This window comes from Myotis davidii, unplaced genomic scaffold (assembly GCF_000327345.1).
Source record: "Myotis davidii unplaced genomic scaffold, ASM32734v1 scaffold590, whole genome shotgun sequence".
In the NCBI taxonomy this organism is placed as follows: domain Eukaryota; kingdom Metazoa; phylum Chordata; class Mammalia; order Chiroptera; family Vespertilionidae; genus Myotis; species Myotis davidii.
The window spans coordinates 1251191-1269375 of record NW_006282381.1 but is presented as its reverse complement, the minus strand read 5'-3'; the positions used below and the strand labels follow the sequence as shown (position 1 = coordinate 1269375).

Genomic DNA, 18185 nt, shown 5'->3' with positions numbered 1-18185 from the left:
CTGAGCCCGACCAGGGGCTGCACCTAGGGATTGGGCCTGCCCTCTGCCACCCGGGAGCAGGCCTAAGCCAGCAGGTCGTTATCTCCTGAGGGGTCCCAGACTGGGAGAGGGCACAGGCCGTGCTGAGGGACCCCCCTCCCCGCCGAGTGCACAAATTTTTGTGCACTGGGCCTCTAGTATATTATACTGTTTGGAATAGATGCACTGTTTTTTGTAAAATAGCCCAAAGTATTCATCCATGTAATACAATGAAAACCTGGAATGAATATTTTAAAGAGTTCTAATATATTTAACAAGCTTAACAACTACGAAAATGTTCCATTATTTGTATGGAGCACATATATATATATTTTGATATAGTCTATTCCAATTTCTATAACTGTAATCATTGTAATGTATGTAGGAAGTTAATGTCTTCAATTTAAACTTTAGCAATCTAGTTCTGTATAATTATATAGATGCTTGGACATTTTTGGCACCTTTGACATCATTTGTTAGGCTAGGTTTTGTATTTTTCTTGAGCTTATGTGAAAATGCCCATATATGTGTTCTTGTTTGTTTGTTTTTTAAATCTGTCTTTAGGAGCTGAGGTTACAGGCATGATTTCTCAGATAATCTTGGCTTTATCAATATACCACCCAGATAAGGATTTAGAAAAATATTAAGAGAGCTAGGGATTAGTAGAAATTTCTTTATGATGAGCTAAAATATGTGGGTTAAAAATTTTAATATTTCATACAAGTACCCTTCACATAATTGTCTTAATCTTCCCTCATGTGTGTTCTCTAGGCCAAATAGTGCCCCAGTTTCCCAACCATTCCATATGATTTTCTTACTCGATGCACCATTTGTTATTGTCTCTCTTATAATATGTGATTCCTAGGTGAGAATGTGTTACTCTTACCACAGATCAGGTCACTACAGAAGTACTGTAGAATGCTTTTGATATAGTTACTTTAATATAGCCTAAAGATTTACTAATAGACTGTAAAGTAGTTACTTACCTAAAACTTGGAATTATTTCATTGCTTTCCCCTGCCCAATGGGTGGAATGGTGTAATTTTAAGCAAAAATGTCTAGGGCTTAATCATATGGGATCAATAAAATCTTATTTCAGCATATTTGCAATCCAAGATCTTGTTTTTATAATACCACTTTGGTTGTAGAAGAAAAAACAGTTGCTCATAGTGAAGGACAGACTGCATGATATCACAGAAGGAATATTGCATTTCCCTAGTAGCCATAAAGCACACCCTGTGATCCCTACCATTAGTTAGCAGGATATGTGTGGTATTTCTCTTTAGTCATTGCAACCTTGACTTAAAAAACAAAACAAACTGAAGCCGGTTTGGCTCGATGGATAGAGCGTCGGCCTGCGGACTGAAGGGTCCCGGGTTCGATTCCGGTCAGGGGCATGTGCCTGGGTTGCGGGCGCATCCCCGGTGGGGGATGTGCAGGAGGCAGCTAATCGATGTTTCTCTCTCATCGATGTTTCTGACTCTCTGTCTCTCTCCCTTCCTCTCTGTAAAAAATCAATAAAATATATTTAACAAAACAAAACACACACTTAATGTATAATAACCTGGTATTGTCATATATGTTAGGGTTGTGACGATTGAGGGGTTGTAAAAGCTATTGTGAAATTATAAAATATTATCAAAATAAATGTAAGGATAAAAGGGGATATTTGTGAAATTTTGCTGATCCTAGTTAAAACAAAAACTTCAATGATGATTTTTTTATTTTGGGCAGACTAATGGAATGTTTCTTCCATTGTTTTGATTGGTATAACAGTGCCAGAGAAGTCGGTATTCTCGTTAGCCATGATTGGTCCCCTGATTCCCTTTGGCGTTCTTCTCAAATGCTGTTCCTTTAGCTCTTCTGTGGTTATCACCTCAGTATTATAAATCTCAGCTTACAAGTTACATCTTTAGGGGAAGGTTTCTTCTGAGGTACTGCCCCTCTCCCATCAAGATCACATATCCCCGTTTTATTTTCTCCATACAACAGTTAATAATATCAGAAATTCTTTGCCTGTGCTTTTCTTTCCCCTCGAAAATGTACTTTATGCGAGCTATGGAACCAATTGATCTCCTCTACTGCTGTATTTGCTTGTATCTTGGGTGGTGTCTGGCTCGTACTCAAATATTTGTTAAACCAGATATTTTTGCTCTTTTGAGGGTAAGGTCTGTTTGGTTGGAGCATAGGTACATTTTTAAAATTTGAATTGGCTCTTTAAGATATTGTCTTCAGCATTCCAGGAGATAGGAAAATTCTCTGCCTTTATAGAACTTAAGTAATGGTTAAGAACCCACAAAACCAACATTGGAAATAGGTTCACAATAATCTTTAGAATTGCAGAGGTTCTTATTTATTTTTAAAAAATATATATTTGATTGCTTTTTTACAGAGAGGAAGGGAGAGGGAATAGATAGTTAGAAACATTGATGAGAGAGAAACATTGATCAGCTGCCTCCTGAACACCCCCTACTAGGGATGTGCCCGAAACCAAGGTACATGCCCTTGACCTGGGACCCTTCAGTCCGCAGGGTGACGCTCTATCCACTGAGCCAAATTGGTTAGGGTCAGAGGTTCTTACTATCTGATTATGTGGATTTAACTTTAAGATGTCTGTGGGGAAATGTAGAAATTGGTTTTACACAACTCCTACATTTTTCTGGATTGGGAAAATTGAAACTAAAATAAGTTAACTTTGCCAGCTGTCACATAATTACCATGATACAGTGGAAAAAGCATAGGCTTTGGAATTGGACTGTGAATTCAGATTCCCCAATTCACAGACAATTGAATTTTAGGCTCATGGAGTCTGGTATAGGTATCTACTTCTTCATCTATAAAATGGGAGTCGTTGCCCTAGTCAGTTTGGCTCAGTGGATAGAGTGTCGGCCTGCGGACTGAAGGGTCCCAGGTTGGATTCTGGTCAAGGATACATGCCTGAGTTGTCGGCTCGGTCCCAGTAGAGGGTGCAGGAGGTAGTCGATCAATGATTCTCTCTCGTCATTGATGTTTCTCCCTCTTTATTCCTCTCTGAAATCAATAAAAAATAATAAAAAAAATATGTATGTATGTATATATTAAAAAGAAGTCATTTTTGGCAGGATTGTTGAAGATTAGGGCTCAGTACCAATTTAGCCCAAAATAGGTATTTAAATAGTTATATTGTAGCATTTAATAAATGATTACTCTGCACATACATTGTGCTAAGCTCTTTTCTAGCCTAGATGTAAATAAGCAGACGCAACTGCACAAACTCCCTGTTTTTATGCAATTTAAAAGTCTAAAGTGAGGGTCATAGAAAAAATCAGGTGGTGGTAAGTACTATGGAGAAGGGTGAAGCAGGTTAAGCGGTTGTACCTTGATATTTTAGGGAGGGTAATTACGAAAAGCCTCACTGAAGAGGAGAGCAGAAACCAAAGGAAGGTAGAGAACAAGTCCTGAAGCTATGTGGAGCTTTGCAGTTAGAGGGAAAAGCAAGTACAAACGTTGGTAAATTTGAGGAACAGCAAGAAACTAATGGAGCACAGGAGCAGCATCTAAAGTACTAAAGTCAGACCAGTTCCTTAGGCCCTTGCCTTGTAGGCTATTGTAAAGAGGCACAGTTGTGTTAGATTTCAGGTTACATTTTTAAGGTAAAAGTAATGCATAGAAAAAGTGATGCTCTTGTGAGTCCAGTTTGTTAAAAAATTTTGCCTTACAACTTCAAAAGTATCTTTACTACATGTCATTTATATTACTTCATTTTTTCAGAGTAGATGTTGACCAAAGCAATTATATGGGCTATTTATTGGTAGTTTTTCTTCTGTACTTCCTGCCAGTGACTGTAAGAAACATTTTAGAAATGTTTAATTTTAAAATATTGGTAACACCATCTCAGTAATTCCTATAACTCTTACTCCAAAATGAACCATTAATGCAGTGGTTCTCGACCTTCCTAATGCCACGACCCTTTATACAGTTCCTCATGTTGTGGTAATCCCCAATCATAAAATTATTTTCATTGTTACTTCATAACTAATTTTGCTACTGTTATGAATCGTAATGTAAATATCTGATATGCAGGATGTATTTAGGTGACCCCCAGGTTGAGAACCGCTGCATAATGTAATTTGGGATTTTCTCCTAAAGCTTGTTTTTGTTTTTGTTTTAAATCTCTCAATGTTGAGTACAAACTCTTTTGGTCATTTTAGATTGTGAATCGGCACGGTCCTGAGGCAGACAGGCATTTATTACGCTGCCTATTTTCTCATGTGGATTTCAGTGGCGATGGTAAAAGCAGTGGCAAAGATTTTCATCAGGTATTTGGGACTTACCAAGTTTGTTGACTTCGATGGAATGACTTGCATTTTGAGCATAGTGTATGTAGAAACTCATACAAAGAGCATCCAGAAGTAATCTTAGCTGAATGGCCAAAAGTTATTGGGACTTCCCCCCTTTTTGGCCTCCCTTCTCCTGCCTGGTTGCAGACCCTGACAGCACCTAGTTGAGGCTTAGCAAGCTGGAGATCAGATCTGCCTGAAGAACAACAGCAGGAACGTGGGAAAGTCTTGCTTGACAAGTAAATGAGGCAGAGCGGAGATCCCTTGTTTTAGATTGAATTTCTTGGGCTTTATTTTCAATCTGGTAACAGTTTGTCAGAACTGTCCTTATAATGATCCTGTCAGTGTATTCTATTCTGTAGAGATTTTGGTTTAACACTTGTTGCTAATATACTTTAAGTAGTTTAAAGGGATTTCTAAAGAGCAGGTTTTGATAATGTAGATATAGTGCATAATACTGGATTATACTTTCATGTTTCTATTTGCTTCTATTTGCAATATAACTGTTAATGCTAATGAAAATGTATTTTTTTATTTTTAAAGACTCAATTTCTGATTCAGGAGTGTGCTTCGCTGATTACAAAGCCAAATTTTATCTCTACGTTGTCCTATGCCATTGATAATCCATTGCACTATCAGAAGGTTGGTATTGTTTTTGTCTTTAGTAGTCCTAAGAATGTGATCTCTTAATAGGCTTCTAAAAATGCCATAAACCATGTTCTCATAATGTCATACTTTAATTTAAAAATTTTAAGTAGTTAAGTTGGGATTTTTGTAGCTTTTTAACAAGGTCAAGATAGTTTGATAGTAAATAGAAAATCTTACTAAAACCAGATCATACGAAGGCTTAAGCTCGTCATTCCACAGTTTTGGGACATGGTGTATTGTTTCTAGCAGCACTACAGAATTATGTGACTCCATGTAGTTCTATAATTGGGTGAATAGGTGCTTTCATAAACTTCTTGAAAATTGTAAGTTCTTGTTTTAAAATAAAGTTTGGTTTGTTTCAGAGTTTAAAGCCTGCACCCCACTTATTTGCCCAGCTAAGTAAAGTTCTCAAGTTAAGCAAAGTACAAGAGGTAAGTGATTTAAGAAAAGAGATGTAGGCAAAATTAAATTTAAAACAGCTATTTGACTGATTAATCTAACCCTTACTATTTCAGGTAATTTTTGGCCTTGCCCTCTTGAATTCTTCCAGCTCAGATCTCAGAGGTTTTGGTAAGTTCTTTTTTCCCTGAGGAGCCTAGATTCTTTAAAGTCCATGAGTTTTTTGAATCTTAAGGTTGCATAGTGGTAGATTTAGAGAATAAGGATAATGTAAGAATTTTTTTGGTCTTGTGTATATATGTATGCATGTATGGCAAAAACGCATAAAATTTACCTTTCATAACCACTTTTAAGTGTGTAGTTTAGTAGTGTTAACTATGGTTACGCTGTGGTGTAACAGATGTTGGGAATTTCTTCATTTTGCAAAGCTGAAACATTATATTCCATGAGACAACTCTTCATTTTCCCCTCCCCCTGTCCCTGGCAGTTGGTCTCTTATTTTAATACCTACCCTATTAGATCTATGAAAACATTAGAGGGTGAAGGATGAGTTGGTGAATGATAATGATGTCATCTATGTTTTGATGGTATGTGATCTTTTTCCTGTTACGGTGCAAAAATAACTTGTGGGTTTTTGTTTACCTGACTTCTAGCTGCCCAGTTTATCAAACAGAAGCTCCCAGACCTTCTGCGTTCTTACATTGACGCAGACGTCAGTGGAAATCAAGAAGGTGGCTTCCAAGATATAGCAATAGAGGTGCTACACCTCCTCCTCTCCCATCTCCTCTTTGGGCAGAAGGGAGCCTTCGGAGTTGGACAGGAGCAGATAGACGCTTTTCTTAAGACACTGCGCAGAGGTAAAGGAGTGCCTGTAGCTTGTAAAGGTTTATTTCTTTGGATGATGAGTTTAGGATATAAGTGAAGGCTGATTTACCTTTCTGTTCTTAAGTTGGTAATCTTTTAAGGAAGTGAGTATTGTATAACTTAAAATATGACAGTGATAAAAGCCTTGTAGGAAAGGTATAAAATGAACCTAACTTCATCAATAATCTTGTTATATAAATACAGCCTCAGTTTTAAGAAGTGGTATATTTCCATATAGGCTTTTTTGTCCCTTGGGGAGACAGAGACTATATCTGTCGTTCTTTTTAGTTTGAAAAATTAGTCACTTTTGACATACTTTAATTCCTTGGCTACTGGCATTGTTAGGCTAAGATAGCTCCTTCTATCACCATCCTTTCTTCCTCTGATTCTTCTTTTAGAGAGAAAAGTAGTCTTTTTTAAGGCAAATCTTTGATAGTGGACCAGCCTGTATCCATTTTTCCTGTTAATTTGTTTATATAGTTTAATATTCAAGTTTTCCACTTAATTTAAATAGATTCTGATGTTTGAATTATTTCTGATGCCTTCCTTGTATTGGAACTGATAGCTATATCATGAAAGTTTAAAGTAATACTTAGAGTGTGAATTGGTCAGTAGATACTGGGTCCATAATATACAAAATGGAAAATACACGGATTAATTGCTGTGCTATAAAAACACTCAAATTTTGGAATTGAAGCTGAAGTCATTAGTTTGGGCTAGCTGGTGTGGAAAAACTGAACAGATTTTTTATTTGAATATAAGTTTGTAGAAGAGTCAGGTTTGAAGGACTAAGAGAGTGAAAGAGAATAGTTGGTTTTTTAACTAGCATAGCACTTGTAATCTTTTTCTTTTTCCTTCCTTAGATTTTCCCCAGGAACGCTGTCCCGTGGTGCTTGCACCACTTTTATACCCTGAAAAACGGGACATTCTAATGGACAGGATCCTGCCTGATTCTGGAGGGGTAGCTAAAACCATGATGGAGAGCTCTTTGGCTGATTTCATGCAAGAAGTAGGCTATGGCTTTTGTGCAAGGTTGGTAGCAAAACACTAAATTGATTACTCTTCTGTCAATCACAGTGTAATTCTTTAAAGCAAGCTCTTAAGATTACTTAATGTATTACCAACTTTCCTCTCAAGAATTTGCTTAAAGCCCTGACCGGTTTGGCTCAGCGGATGGAGCGTCGACCTGTGGACTCAAGGGTCCCGGGTTCGATTCCGGTCAGGGGCATGTGCCTTGGTTGCGGGGGCATCCCCAGTGGGGAGTGTGCAGGAGGCAGCTGATCAATGTTTCTCTCTCATCAATGTTTCTAACTCTCTATCCCTCTCTCTTCCTCTCTGTAAAAAATCAATAAAGTATATTTTTTTTAAAAAGAATTTGCTTAAAATTTAATCTTCCACATACTAGTTTTGGTGGCAGCAATAAATATCCCAGGGGCCAAATTTCTCTCTCTTGTCGCCTCTTCCTATCTTCCTCAAATGTAGACATCACAGGTGCCTAACCTAGTTGCCAAGAGAGGTGTGTCTCCTGAGGCAATTGTTTCTCCTCCCTGCCCACACATGGAATTTCCTCACTGTACCTTCATCTTCCATCTTCTACCTCCTTCCTTTTCTGCCTTTTTTATACCCTGCTCTTGCACATTTTTCTCACCTGCCAGGGGCACGAAAGGAACTGAGTAGGACTTACAACTGTAATATTATAGATTGCTAATATTTTTGTGAGAGTAAGTTATTAAGGGCATTAATGTACTTTGATTTCACTTTACGTGTAATTTTTATAATGTTTTTAAAACTCATATAAACATTTCCACTTAAGGTTGAAAGTATGTATATTTGTTGTGTGTGTGTGTACCTGGCATAAAACTTCTGTTTAATTAAACTTCAAGATGCAAAGTGGAAAGTTAGCATGTATTTTAAGGCTTTGTACATACCGTAATAATTAAATTTATCTTGAATATGAGTATTTTCTTCTTCTCCTTCTTCCTCCTTCTTCCTTCTTCTTCCTTCTTCTTCCTTCTTCTTCCTCCTCCTTCCTTCTTCCCTCTTCTTCCTTCTTCCTCCTCTTCTTTTTTTTTTCTAATCCTCACCCGAGGATATTTTTCCATTGATTTTTAGGTAGAGTAGAAGAGAGAGAGAAACATCGATGTGAGAGACATCGATTGGTTGTCTCCTGAACAAGCCCCAACCAGGTAGGAGCCTACAACCAAGGTATGTGCCCTTGGTCTGCAGGCCAATGCTCTATCCACTGAGCCAAACCGGCTAGGGTGAATATCAGTATTTTAAAGAGGAACTTATTCAGCCCAGCTGGAGTGGCTCAATTATTTGTGCACCGAAGGTTGCCTGTTCAATTACTGGTGATGCCACATACCTGGGTTGTGGGTTTGATTCCCAGTCCATGCACATAAGAAAGGCAACCAATTGATGTTTTGCTCTCACATAGATGCCTGCCCCCCCACTTTGCTCCCCCCTCAGTCTCCCTATCCCCCTCTCTTCCCCTCCTACCTCTCCCTTTCTTCCTCTCCTCCCTCCCCCCCACACCTATATAAAAATAATAAGAATGAAGCGTTATAACTCTGCCTATATCGGTAAAGCTAGGGATTTCACTCAAGGGCTCATTTTATGTTAGCATTTCTTAACCTTTATATTGATGGTGCTAGTGTTTTTCTGAAGTTTAATTTCTGTTTCAGTATTGAAGAATGTCGCAATATAATCATGCAGTTTGGTGTTCGGGAGGTTACAGCTGGCCAGGTAGCAAGGGTTTTGGGAATGATGGCTCGAACTCATTCAGGATTAACAGATGGAATTCCATTGCAGGTAAGTGTAGAAATCAGCTATTTTAAAACAACATGAATGAAGTGCACCCCTTCCCTTCCCTATTTATTAAATTACATTATGATTGGTTATTCTGCCAATCAGAGCTGAGCACTTTAAGTAGTTGGGTTTATTTAATTCAAACTTTACTTCCACAGAGTATCTCTGCTCCTGGCAGTGGGATCTGGAGTGATGGAAAAGATAAAAGTGATGGGGCACAGGCACACACATGGAATGTTGAAGTCTTGATTGATGTTCTCAAAGAGCTGGTAAATACATGTAATCATGATTTTATATTCATGCTGTTAGTATGATGTAGCCCACAGAAAGTAAAAATTTTTTTTATTTTTTTATTTTATTGATTTTTTACAGAGAGGAAGGAAGGGAGAGGGATAAAGAGGTAGAAACATCGGTGAGAGAGAAACATCGATCAGCTGCCTCCTGCACACTCCCTATTGGGGATGTGCCGGCAACCAAGGTACATGCTCTTGACTGGTATCAAACCTGGGGCCCTTGAGTCTGCACGCCAACACTCTATCCACTGAGCCAAACCGGTTAGGGCCAGAAAATAAATTTTAATAAAATGCCTAGCTGAATGAGTGCAACAATGTATTTTATAAACTTAAAAAAAGTTTTTATTGATTTTTAGAGAGAGGAAGATAGAAACATCTGTGAGAAACATTAATCGAACCTGTGACCTCTTGGTGCATGGGATGAAATAAAATAGAAAAAGAAAAAAGTTTTCATGGCTTAACAGGAGTCATTTTAGGGCAAAACTAAATGGACTGTGATGCTTTAATTGGAGATTTTAAATACAAAATGTGCATAGCCTTTTTTCTTTCAAGCATAAAATTATGTTCTATATACTTGTTTCCTTTGCTTTGTGTTTCTTTAAGGAGTCTCAAGCTTTTTTTGAGTACCTTTTCATAGAACATTTTTTGAACGTAATTTTATGTTACTTTTTTATAAATAATCTAGACTTTTCCTAATGCACACATTGGTAGGCTTTTAGGGAAAATCCTTAGTTAATGAAGAATGGTGCTTGTTACAATGTATTTATTTTTTATTTATTTTTTAAAATATGTTTTTTACAGAGAGGAAGGGAGAGGGATAGAGAGTTAGAAACATTGATCAGCTGCCTCCTGCACACTCCCCACTGGGGATGTACCTGCAACCAAGGCATATGCCCTTGACCGGAATCGAACCTGGGACCCTTGAGTCCGCAGGCTGATGCTCTATTCACTGAGCCAAACCGGTTATGGCACAATGTATTTATTTTTGCATTTTTGTTCCAAGGTAGTTGAATCTTGATATAAAGAAAAGACATTGCCAAAACCGGTTTGGCTCAGTGGATAGAGCGTCGGCCTGCGGACTGAAAGGTCCCAGGTTCGATTCCGGTCAAGGGCATATGCCTTGGTTGCAGGTACATCCCCAGTGGGGAGTGTGCAGGAGGCAGCTGGTCGATGTTTCTCTCTCATCGATGTTTCTGACTCTCTATCTCTCTCCTTTCCTCTCTGTGGAAACTCAATAAAATATATTTAAAAAAAAAAAAGAAAAAAAAGAAAAGAAAAGACATTGAGTGAAGAGTTACTTATTTGCCATACTGGGATGGGCGTGTTCATTGGACTTAAGTAGGGGAAGAGAGTTCCATTTGTGTACTCATATGGTCAGAAGTATCTCATGAACTGCATGGTTAGAGTACCCTGCTAGTAGAGAGACAGTTTAGTTTAAATATTAAGAATTTACCTTTCTAATTCTCATTGGAAATGTCAGATAGATTTAGATGATTTTGAGTTTATAATTGGAACATCTTGATTGAATTTCAGATTCAATTTGGCTTTTTGGATAAAGCATCTAATATGAAATATGTACACTTCTGTTCATTCAAATTTAAAATTTTTTTCTATTTAGAACCCGGGTTTGAATTTCAAGGAAGTAACTTATGAACTGGATCATCCTGGATTTCAAATTCGTGACAGTAAAGGACTTCATAATGTGGTTTATGGCATTCAAAGGGGTTTGGGTATGGATGTTTTCCCAGTAGACCTCATATATAGACCTTGGAAAAACGCAGAAGGCCAGGTAAATGAATGGTGATTAGCTATAGAAGGGGAACAAACTAATGACTATTTCTTTTAATTTATTGATTTTTAGAGTGAAAGGAAGGGGATGAAAGGAGAGAGATAGAGACATTGATTTGTTCCACTTATTTATGCATTAATTGGTTGATTCTTCTCTATTTACATTTTATATATTTTATTTCAGAGAGGAAAGGAGAAAGTGAGAGAGATAGAAACATCAATAATGAGAGAGAATCATTGATTGGCTGCCTCCTGCATGCCCCACTACTGGGGATTGAGCCTGTACCCCCAACATGTGCTCTGACCAGGAATCCAACCGTGACCTTCTGATTTAGGTTGACACTCAGTCACTGAACCGCAATGGCTGGGCCATTGGTTGATTCGTGTATGTTTCTTGACCGGGGATTTTGTTTTTAAAAAAAATCTTTATTATTGAAAGTATTACGTATTTCCACCTTTTCCCCCATTGTCCCCCTCTAGCCCAACCCAGGCCCTCACTGCCCCGTTGTCTGTGTCCACGGGCCATGCATATATGCATACAAGGTCCTTGGTTGATTACCTCTCACCCATCCTCCTGAGATTCCACACTCTGTTCCATGCTTCCATGTCTCTGGATACACTCCATTTATCAGTTTATTTTGTTACTTAGATTCCACATATGAGTGAGATCATGTGATACTTACCATTCTCTGCATGACTTATCTCACTTAACATGAAACTCTCCATCTGACCTGGGATTGAACCCTCAACCTTGGTGTACTGGGAAATGACATTTCTTATATAGTGCCATCTATCCATCGGTTAAAATATTTCTTTAAAGTAGAGTTTTGCATGGCTCAGAAAAGCAGAAGACTCATAAATTTGAAGGAACACTATCATAGTTTAGTATTATACTGAGTTGAAGTTTAGCAGTCAAAACTGTTAATGATGTTTATCTCCAAGGCCATGTCATCCTACAGCTTTCATCTGTCTGAATTGTCTGTGATTTTGAAAGAGCAAATAATTTTGATTTTAAAGGGAAATTGTCATTCTAATAACCTTATAATTAAGGATAGCCTAATGTTTCAGGTTTTTATAGCATTCACTATTATTTATGGTGGTAAGGACTTTTTTCTCTTGTTCCAGCTCTCCTTTATTCAGCATTCCCTTATAAATCCAGAGATCTTCTGTTTTGCTGACTATCCCTGTCATACTGTTGTCATTGATATTCTGAAAGCACCACCGGAGGATGACAATCGAGAAATTGCCACTTGGTAAGTAATTATCTCACTTGTCTTGAAAGGGTTACCTCTACTTTTTTGAAAAATGAAATTAGTAGTGAGCAACTACATAGTTAAAAGGTTTCAGTGGAACAGTATTTTTAATGAGCCTAGTTATCTTAAATTTTTATAGAGGGTGATAAATACACTTTTAGTTTCGTATCAGGAGATAGTTACATCTCTTGTAAGGGCTGCCATTAGTTTCTGAAACTATTAAATATTGGAAGGAGGTTCGTAAGTCTCCCTTAGTGTTTTAGATCCCTGTCTTTTCTGTAGATTTGCTTTTTATTAAGAGTAGCTCAAGAAGGCCAACCCATCAAATCTAGTATTTTCAGCAAAAGTATCTATTTTCTCTGAGTTCCAATTTTAAATTTCTGAGGGAGAATATGCCTCCCGCCTCGTAGGTTTCTCCTGGAATTCAAATCACTTCTCTTCGGGGATGTGAGGTAAAGATGGTGAAAGTACCTTCATTACTGTTGAGAGCCACTGAAGGGAGTGTGTATGGGCTGGATTGGTCCCCAAAGGCATCTACTTCATAATGTTTCATTGTTAATTTGGATTGCCTTTGAAATTAGTCTGATAGCATAGCAGCATATATTTTTCAGGTGAACAGCACCAATTTAAATATTTTTCAAATATTAAATGATGACGACAACAACTTGGTTTTATTCTGATAGCTGGTATCACTTATTTGTAAAGTGGATTTTGTTTATCTAGATTTTCATTGATGGAGTATTTTACTTCCATTCTTGTTAGGAAGAGCTTGGATTTGGTTGAATCTCTACTGAGGCTTGCAGAGGTGGGACAATATGAGCAAGTCAAACAGCTCTTTAGCTTCCCTATCAAACACTGTCCAGACATGCTGGTAATGGCCTTACTACAAATCAACAGCTCCTGGCACAGCTTGCGCCATGAACTCATCTCTACTCTGATGCCAATTTTCCTTGGAAACCATCCTAACTCAGCTATTATTTTGCACTATGCATGGCATGGGCAGGTAAGACATGACCATTTTTTCATTGGATGATGTTCAGTGTGAAAAATTGTCAATTTTAGCTGGGCGTTTGGAATAGTGCCTGTCAGTGTTCTTCAGGATTGCTATTTAACTCTCCTTTTCTTTTCTTAGGGACAGTCTCCCTCTATCCGCCAACTTATCATGCATGCAATGGCAGAATGGTACATGCGAGGAGAGCATTATGACCAGGCCAAATTGTCTCGAATACTTGATGTGGCCCAGGACTTGAAGGTGAGTTTGGAGGGACAGAATAACACTTTTATTAATTATAAAAATTAACATTTTTTAATATAACATATGCCTTATGAAGAATTCATATGTAACTAGCTTTTAGCTAGAATGAGTTGAGTTGAGATACGAATTTTATATTGTAAGTAGAAAGGGATTAGAAGCAGAGTGGTTGTTTTTGTTTTTTAAATATATTTTAATTGATTTCAGAGAGGAAGGGAGAGGGAGGGAAGGAGGGAGATGGAAACATCAATGATGAGAGAGAATCATTCATCGGCTGCCCCCTGCACTGGGGATTGAGCCCACAACCAGGGCATGTGCCCTGGCTGGGAATTGGTTCATAATCTGATGCTCAATTGCTGTACCATGCCAACTGGGCAGCAAAGTGGTTTTAATGTGAAAATATCTAAGTGGCAAAATTAATTTATATTGGATTGAATTTTGTTTAGTCTTTCAATGAGATTTGCAAATCGATTTTATTTTAAAGGAAGTCATAATTGACCTTTTCATATGTAATCTGGGAGATATAGTTTTTGGGAAAGTTGCTTGGGTTTCAACCCTTTTGCAAATTTCATTAGCATTGACAGGACCTTTGAAGAAATAGTCTAACTCTTGATGTCTTTTGATAACCACAGACATAGTATTAGTTGTTAATAGTTCTGCTACGGTTCAAATAAGCCTGAGTTCAGATTTTTTTAAACTGGGTTGGGGTTATTTTTCATTCTTTTTGTCTTGTTCTGCTTTAGATTTAGTTATTTGAAAAAGCATAGGATAAAGCTTATTTTGAAGCTAAAGTCTGGTTGAAATGTTCACCTTATTTTAAGTAGGGACTAATGTTTCTATTGTGGGATTAACCTGTTTAAAACATTATGGCCAAGAAAATGTTAGCAGTATGTTTTATTTAGACTTATTTGTGAAAATAAAAGCAGGCATCAGAAAATAGGACAGACAGATAGAAAATTACTTAATTGTTTGACTTACAGTTTCTAATATTCTTTTTCTTTAGGCCTTGTCAATGCTGCTAAATGGTACTCCATTTGCCTTTGTTATTGACCTTGCTGCACTTGCTTCACGTCGTGAATACCTCAAACTTGACAAGTGGCTCACAGATAAAATTCGAGAGCATGGAGTAAGCATTTGTCCATTTATTACTAATTTTAAATATTGATGGCTAAAATAGCTGAAGAAAAGTAATTATGTGAATGGCAATTAAGATGTTATTCTGGATTTTAGTTATAGTGCTTAGTCCTTAATCTGAAATCAATTTATTTTTAATCCAAAAGCAATTAAGATCACTTTCAAATACACTGAGAGACTTTTCTCTTTCTTAGGAGCCTTTTATCCAGGCATGCATGACTTTTTTAAAGAGGCGGTGTCCTTCTATTTTGGGTGGACTTGCCCCAGAGAAAGATCAGCCCAAAAGTGCTCAACTTCCTCCGGAAACTCTGGCAACAATGTTGGCCTGTTTACAAGCTTGTGCAGGGTAAGAAGAGCATGCTTGAAAATGACCATTCAATGTTGGGATTGGATTATATGGGTAATTGTTGATTTGGGGAAGAAAGGTTGAATGATTAAAAGCAATGGCATTTCAGATAATCCAATACGTTTAAAGTATTGTACCACATAAAATACGTACTCCATTTTTTTTTCATATATGGTGTGTAATAGGGTTCCTGTTAACATTGTTTTACATGTGAATATTTGTCCCAATACCGTTTGTTGAAAAAGCTGGTCTTTCCCTTTCCTTTATATTGATTTATTGATTTCCAAGAGGAAGGGTGAGGGGGAGAGAACCATCAGTGACGAGAGAGAATCATTGGTTGGCTGCCTCCTGCATGCCCTTTACTGCGGATCAAGCCTGCATGTCAGCACTCTATCCACTGAGCCAGACAGGCTAGGGCTGGTCTCTCCCTTTTGAATTGTCTTAATAAGAAAAAAAAGAAAATCAGTTGGCCTGTAATGTATCTGTTTATTTCTGGACTCTTATTTCTGTTCCATTGATCTATCTGTCTGTCCTTATGCCAGTATCACAGTTTTGATTACTATAACTTTTTAGTAATTTTTTAACTTGGGATGTATGACTCTCCCAACTTCGTTCTTTTTCAAGATTGTTTTGTCTATTTTGGGTCCCTTCTTCTTTCATATGAATTTTAGGATCAGCTTGTCAACTTTTGCAAAGAAACTGGAAAGAAGTCCATTGGTATTTTGATAATGATTGTGTCAAACGAATCTTTTGATTATGTTAAATATGTAATCTTAATATCAAGACTTCTAATTCATGAATCTGGGATTTACTTACGTCTCTAATTTCTTTCAGTGATGTTTTGTTACTTTTATTACATAAGTCTTGCACTAGTTAAGTTTTTTATATGTCATGTCATCTGTGAATGGAGACAGTTTTATTTCTTCTTTTCTTATCTGGATTCCTTTTCTTTTTCTTGCCTAATTTCTCTAGCATGAACCTTCAGTCTATTGTTGATTAGAAGTAGAAAGTAGATATCCTTGTCTTTTGATTTTAGGAGGAAAGTATCCATTATTTCACCATTAGGTATGTTGTTATCATGGATGTCCTTCAAGTTGAGTTTTCCTTACTGTCTAGTTCTAGTTCTTCGGGTAGTTTATCACGAAAGCATTTTTATCTTATCCTTTACCTGCATCAATTAAGATGATCATGTGGTTTTTGTTTTTCATTCTATTGATGTGTAATGTTAATTTTGGGATGTAACAAAAACCTTGTATTCCTGGGCTAAATATCACTTTGTCTTTCCATGGAAATCTTTAGTAAAAGATGAAAGATTTATCTTTATATATGCTTTTTATATGTTGCTGAATTCAATTTGCTCTAGTATTTGGTGAGCATTTTTATTCTAGACTAGAGGCCCGGTGCACAAAATTTATGCACTCGGGACATCCCTTAGCCCGACCTACACCCTTTCACAGTCTGGGAGTCCTCAGGGGATGTCCGACTGATGACTTAGGCCCACATTCAGACATCCTTAGCACTGTCGTGGAGGCGGGAGAGGCTCCTGCCACCGTGGCTGCACTCGCTGGGCAGCTGTGAGCCTGGCTTCTGGCTGAGCAGCACTGCCCCTGTGGGAGTGCACTCACCACTGGGGGGCAGCTCCTGCATTGAGCATCTGCCCCCTGTGGTCAGTGCATGTCATAGTGACCAGTCCTCCTGCCATTTAGTCAATTTGCATATTAGCCTTTTATTATATAGAATTCCTAAGGGATATTGTTCTATAGTTTTCTTTGTCTGATTTTGATATCAGGGTAATAATGGCCTTATACAATTACTTCGTAAGTGTTCTAAAATTTGTGGGAAAGATTGATGTTCATTCTTTCAGTGTTTCATAGAATTCAGCGGTGAAGCCATCTGGTCCTGTGCTTTTTCTTGGGGTTTGTTTTTTTTTATTACCAATTCAGTATATTTACTTGGTATAGGTCTATTCAGGCTTTCTATTTCTTTTTGTCAGTTTTGGTAGTTTGTGTCTTTCTACGAATTGTCCATTTCATCTAGGTTATCTGATGTGTCGGCATAAAATTGTTTTATATTATATTCTTATAGTTTCATTTCCGTAAGGTTCATAGTAATGTCCTCTTAATTTTAATAATTTGTGTCTCTTTTTTTAAAAAAAAAATATTTTATTGATTTTTTTACAGAGAGGAAGGGAGAGGGAGAGGAATACAGAGTTAGAAACATTGATGAGAGAGAAACATCAATTCAGCTGCCTCTTGAATGCCCCCTACTGGGGATGTGCCCGCAACCTAGGTACATGCCCTTGACCAGAATCGAACCTAGGACCCTTCAGTCCGCAGGCCTACGCTCTATCCACTGAGCCAAACCAATTAGGGCTTGTGTGTCTCTCTCGGTCAATTTTGTTGACTTAGAAAAAACCAACTTTGGTTGTTAAACTGTTTTGGGTTTGAACTTTAAAAATTGTTAAAATGGAAAGTTAGGTTCTTAGGGATTTTTTTAACGTGCTAATTTTTTAAAAATATATATATTTTTATTGATTCAGAGAGGAAGGGAGAGGGGAGAGAGAGAAAGATAGAAACATCAATGCTGAATCATTGACCAGCTGCCTCCTGCACGCCCCCTTGATCCCCTGGGATCAAGCCCGAAACCCAGGCATGTGCCTTTGACCCGGGACCCTTCTGTCCGCAGGCTCTATTCATTGAGCCAAACCAACTAGGGCAGTGGTTGGCAAACTCATTAGTCAATAGAGCCAAATATCAACAGTACAACGATTGAAATTTCTTTTGAGAGCCAAATTTTTTAAACTTAAACTATATATGTAGGTACATTGTTATTAGCTTAATTAGGGTACTCCTAAGCTGGCCTTTGCTAAAAACGTCCTCAATCTGATTGAGGACGATCGCTGGAGGTCAACCCCTTCCAACTCTCCCATCCACACTCGTCTTGTTTACTTGTTCCAGACAGACGAGCGTGGATGGGAGAGCTGGAAGGGGTCGACCTCAGCAAACGTACCTCAAAACAATGTTCCTCCCCCGCGCCCAATCAGATTGAGGACGTTTTTAGCAA

The 18185-nt window shown here is 37.8% G+C and overlaps 1 protein-coding gene across 1 annotated transcript in view; it reads left to right on the top strand.

Moving 5' to 3' along the window:
• CNOT1 (CCR4-NOT transcription complex subunit 1) overlaps positions 1 to 18185 on the top strand; it is a 71691-nt gene that overhangs the window by 16987 nt on the left and 36519 nt on the right. The window contains exons 3-16 of the mRNA XM_015558826.1: positions 4209 to 4316; positions 4881 to 4979; positions 5348 to 5416; positions 5501 to 5555; positions 6038 to 6241; positions 7112 to 7280; positions 8933 to 9059; positions 9215 to 9325; positions 10968 to 11138; positions 12263 to 12390; positions 13153 to 13393; positions 13523 to 13642; positions 14646 to 14768; positions 14971 to 15122. Coding sequence (XP_015414312.1) covers positions 4209 to 4316; positions 4881 to 4979; positions 5348 to 5416; positions 5501 to 5555; positions 6038 to 6241; positions 7112 to 7280; positions 8933 to 9059; positions 9215 to 9325; positions 10968 to 11138; positions 12263 to 12390; positions 13153 to 13393; positions 13523 to 13642; positions 14646 to 14768; positions 14971 to 15122 — 1877 coding nt within the window. The remainder of the gene's footprint in view (positions 1 to 4208; positions 4317 to 4880; positions 4980 to 5347; positions 5417 to 5500; positions 5556 to 6037; positions 6242 to 7111; positions 7281 to 8932; positions 9060 to 9214; positions 9326 to 10967; positions 11139 to 12262; positions 12391 to 13152; positions 13394 to 13522; positions 13643 to 14645; positions 14769 to 14970; positions 15123 to 18185) is intronic.